Genomic DNA, 4026 nt, shown 5'->3' with positions numbered 1-4026 from the left:
ACACACACACACACACACACACACACACTCTCTCTCTCTCTCTCTCTCTCTCTCTCTCTCACTCACTCACTCACTCACTCACTCATGTATCCAAACTTATGTAAGAGATGGGTCATGATCTGACCCTAGGGTTGACTAACCAGTAAGCACGTACGCTTCCCATCTGCAATTCCGTATACGCGGCAGGGTTCGGCCTGCACATAACTCGGGAATCCAGCAATCCTCACTTGCCTCGTTTGGATGCGAGGTAGCAATACTAATAGTCAATACTCCAAAAACCAAAAGGTTGCATATGTCCTATGATTGGTAGCAAAAAGGAATTTCTCCACTCTAGGCCCTCTAGTTAACGACAGTCCTACACCGTCGTTTTGACCTACTCCTCGGCGAAACACGGGTTGCTCATATCACGCTCCACAGCACAGCAATACTCTACCTCGTTAGTAGCAGGATCATCCCCAACCCCAACCCAAAGCAAGTTTTCATTTGCGTCTTTTTTTCATACGGCTCCCCAGGTATCTCAAGCTCGGGCCGCGGTACACCAACACCGAGCCATTGCTTACTCCACGTTCTGTTATCTGGTCTTTACCATGATGGACATGCACAGCCCGGTTGTACCACCCCGCATTCGATTTGTGGGCTGAATCACAGCAAGCGAGGTATAACTTGCAGATAACAACACCTCGGATAACGACGCCTCGGAAAACAATGCCTCGGATAACTGCTCTAGCATTCTGATAGCAGTCTCGCTAAAGTCTATTACTGCACATTTCTGATCTTTCGTTACCAGGGTCATGCACCAAGACGGAACGGCACGTTTACTTTTATCAGAGTCTTGGTAACACTGACGGAGACATGTAAGCCACAGCCTGGGCATCACCGATGGAGGTAACACACATCTTCATCGGAGAGTGTGCAAGCACAAAGGTTATTTCAGGACTCTGTCAGCGTTTGTTTGTGTATTGTGACACCATGTAAGTCGTAGTAATTCTCACCCATACATGAAAATGTTTCTCAGCCACGAACAAAGAACAGAGAGTAAGCCAGAGGGATTTTTTGTCGACGAGCTACTATACTAGCATGGCGTACCATATACCATCTGACCTGTCCATGCTTGGTGTGCCCGATAAATCGCTCATATAAATGCGTGCCAAGAAACTCACTTTTGAAAAGGAAATTCCCTCGCTTGGTACTTCAACCCCATTTCCATTTCGTCATTTTTTGATCATCACCGCTATTTACAAACTAGTGAAGCAATCTCAAGACTTTTACTAGATCGGCAGTGACACCCATGGCTGTGACTTCTCCGCCAGCGCCCGCACCTTGGATGATCAGTGGGTTGTCGCCATATCGCTTGGTGTAGAAAGCGATGATATTGTCACTACCCTTTAATGCCGCAATCGGGTGACTCTTGTCAAACTTCTCAAGGCCAACCTTGACATTGTTGCCCGGCACATCGACGCTTCCGACAAAGCGAATGACTTTGCCTTCCTTTTCTGCATCTGCCTTGAGCTGCTCCATCTGATCGTCGAACTGTGGCAGCTTCTCCAGGAACTCATCGCCGGAAGAGCAGGACTCGAGTTCCTTGGGGATAAGTGACTGAACGGGGAATGAAGTTGGCGATTCCACCTTGAGGCCAGCCAGACGGGCGAGAATGGTAAGTTTGCGAGCGACATCCAATCCATTCAGATCGTCGCGTGCATCTGGTTCTGTGTAGCCCTTTTCCTTTGCAGATGTGACTTCGGCGGAGAACTTGCCGCCACCTCCGCCTAGCGGCTGGAATGAGTTGAACAGGAAGCTCATTGTTCCGCTAAAGACACCCTCAATCTTTGTAACTTCGTCGCCCGTCTCCACCAGGTCCTTGAGTGTTGAAATGACAGGCAGTCCTGCACCGACCGACGACTCATGGAAGACGTAGCCCCCAGCGCCGTTGCCGTTGCTTGCAGAGTTGAAGATCTGTGTCCAGAGATCGTAGCTTCCGGAGAACGCCTTCTTGTTCGGTGTGACGATGCTGATGCCCTTTTTCAAGAATGTGGGATAGCTATCCGCGACATCTTGGCTGCTGGTGTTGTCTACCAGGACCACCTTTCCCGGTGCCTTTTGTAGGTATTCGCATAGCTGTGGGAGAGGGAGAGGCGGACTCGAGGCGTTTTGCAGTTCAGACTCCCAGTTTGAGACAGACCTGTAGTCTGTATGGTATACGGCCTTCTTAGAGGTGCTGAGCCAGATGAGAGAAAGGTAGTATGGCGATGAGGGCGATTGGGAGAGGCGCTTGGAGAGGGCGGATAGTTGGGAGAGGAAGGTTTTGCCTACTCCACCAGCACCTGGGAAGCTGTTAGTGATACATGTTCGAGTATAGAAAGTGAGGTAGCTGACCGATAACGGCGATGAAAACTTGACGAGGAAGAGGCATTGTATGTGTGTTTGTGTATGTGTTTCTGTAGTCAATCAATCTTGCAATTGCACAACGCAACAAAGATATAGCAAATTTTATTCAAGGCGCGAACAAGTTATGAGTCTTCACAGTATGAGGCTCAGTTAGTTGCGGAACCGCGCATTCAGCATTCAAACGTGGGGTTACGCGAAATAATGAGTGGGGTAAGCGTAGTGACGCAAGAGGCCAGGACTCCACCGCCGACATCGCCTCATCCCTACAACGCGCTCCACACCCCAAACACAACACACATGTCATCCAAGGACGCCCATCTCTACGACGCACGTCCAAAGGGACGCGCCAAAGCAAAAGAAATCTCCGGCTCGAGCAGCCTCGCCTTTGCGTCCACGCTTTCTAATCTCATCAAGGGCTCGTTTGCCGAATCCAATAAGCCCACCGCCGGCCGCGCGCGACCACAAAAGGAGGACATTTTCAAGACACACAACAAAAACGTCAAGAAGCGCGCGCTCAAGGACCTCGAAGATGCAGACTTTACACAAAAACACCGCGGCCGCACCGCCGAGGAAAAAGGCGAGGACGAAGCTGCCTGGAAGCGCACAAAGCGGCGAATGGAAGAGAAAGCCCGTCTTTACGACGCCCTAAAGCGCGGCGACGTCGAAGACGCCGACGAAAAATACGGCGTAGATTTCGATCGAAAATGGGCAGACAAGCAAGAAAAAGGCGAAGCCTCCGCCTCATCTTCCGAATCCTCAGACGACGAAGAAGAACAAGAACTAGTCGAATACATCGACGAATTCGGGCGCACGCGAAAAGGGACACGTGCAGACGCCGCCCGCGAAGAACGCCGCAAACGTACTCTCGCCACCGACGAACCCGACCGCTTCACCGCGCGCCCCAGCATGCCCAGCACCCTCATCTACGGTGACGCCGTCCAAGCCCAAGCATTCAATCCAGACGCCACCATCGCCCAGCAAATGGCGGAGCTAGCCGCCAAGCGCGACAAGGAACTCACTCCGCCCCCCGACCTGCATTTTGACGGCCGCGCAGAGGTTCGGCAGCGCGGTATGGGCTTCTTTAATTTCTCGAAGGATGAGGAGGAGAGGAGGGAGCAGATGAGTAGGATCGAGAAAGAGAGGGAGGAGACGGAACGGGTTAGGCGGGAGAGGGCGAGGAGGGTGGAGGAGAGGAAGGAGATGATTAGGAAGAAGAAGAGGGTGATTTTGGAGAAGAGGAGTAAGGGGCAGGCAGAGAGGTTTTTGGATGAGCTGGGGGCGGAGCTGTTTAAGGAGGGTGAGGATAGTAAGGAGGATGAGGGAGATACTGCGAAGACTGGTGATGAGGAAAAAGGGGCAAAGAAAGAGGACGCGGTGTAAGGACTGTTTTGGTTTTGTGCTGGATACTATGATACCCAATATCTAATCTTATTTGCATATGAATTCAATCGAATGTACCCTCGAAAATGGAGAGATCTCGCATCCATCTTTCAAACTCACAAAAGCACCGATTTCCCCAGGCGGGAGAGACTATAGATTCAACAACTATCTCACATGCCCCCCCTCCCCCTTCCTCTTCTACACCATTTAGGGGAAAAAAACGATACGAAAGAAAACGCCAATGAATGCAACTCTCCCCCC

The 4026-nt window shown here is 51.1% G+C and overlaps 2 protein-coding genes across 2 annotated transcripts; one reads left to right on the top strand and one right to left on the bottom strand.

The window, feature by feature from the left end:
• Positions 1–1242: 1242 nt before the first annotated feature.
• Positions 1243–2410, bottom strand: COCSADRAFT_163369 (uncharacterized protein; the record flags this gene model as incomplete). Its single annotated transcript, XM_007705124.1, has 2 exons — positions 1243–2321; positions 2374–2410. 2 exons carry the CDS (start codon positions 2408–2410, stop codon positions 1243–1245), a joined length of 1116 nt encoding a protein of 371 aa, XP_007703314.1.
• Positions 2411–2653: 243 nt separating this feature from the next.
• Positions 2654–3857, top strand: COCSADRAFT_39662 (uncharacterized protein). Its single transcript, XM_007704888.1, has one exon. It carries the CDS (start codon positions 2683–2685, stop codon positions 3763–3765), a length of 1083 nt encoding a protein of 360 aa, XP_007703078.1. The 5' UTR covers positions 2654–2682; the 3' UTR covers positions 3766–3857.
• Positions 3858–4026: the final 169 nt, after the last annotated feature.

This window comes from Bipolaris sorokiniana (genome assembly GCF_000338995.1).
Source record: "Bipolaris sorokiniana ND90Pr unplaced genomic scaffold COCSAscaffold_13, whole genome shotgun sequence".
NCBI classification, from domain to species: domain Eukaryota; kingdom Fungi; phylum Ascomycota; class Dothideomycetes; order Pleosporales; family Pleosporaceae; genus Bipolaris; species Bipolaris sorokiniana.
The sequence above is the reverse complement of the archived record's forward strand: the minus strand, read 5'-3'. Positions and strand labels throughout refer to the sequence as shown.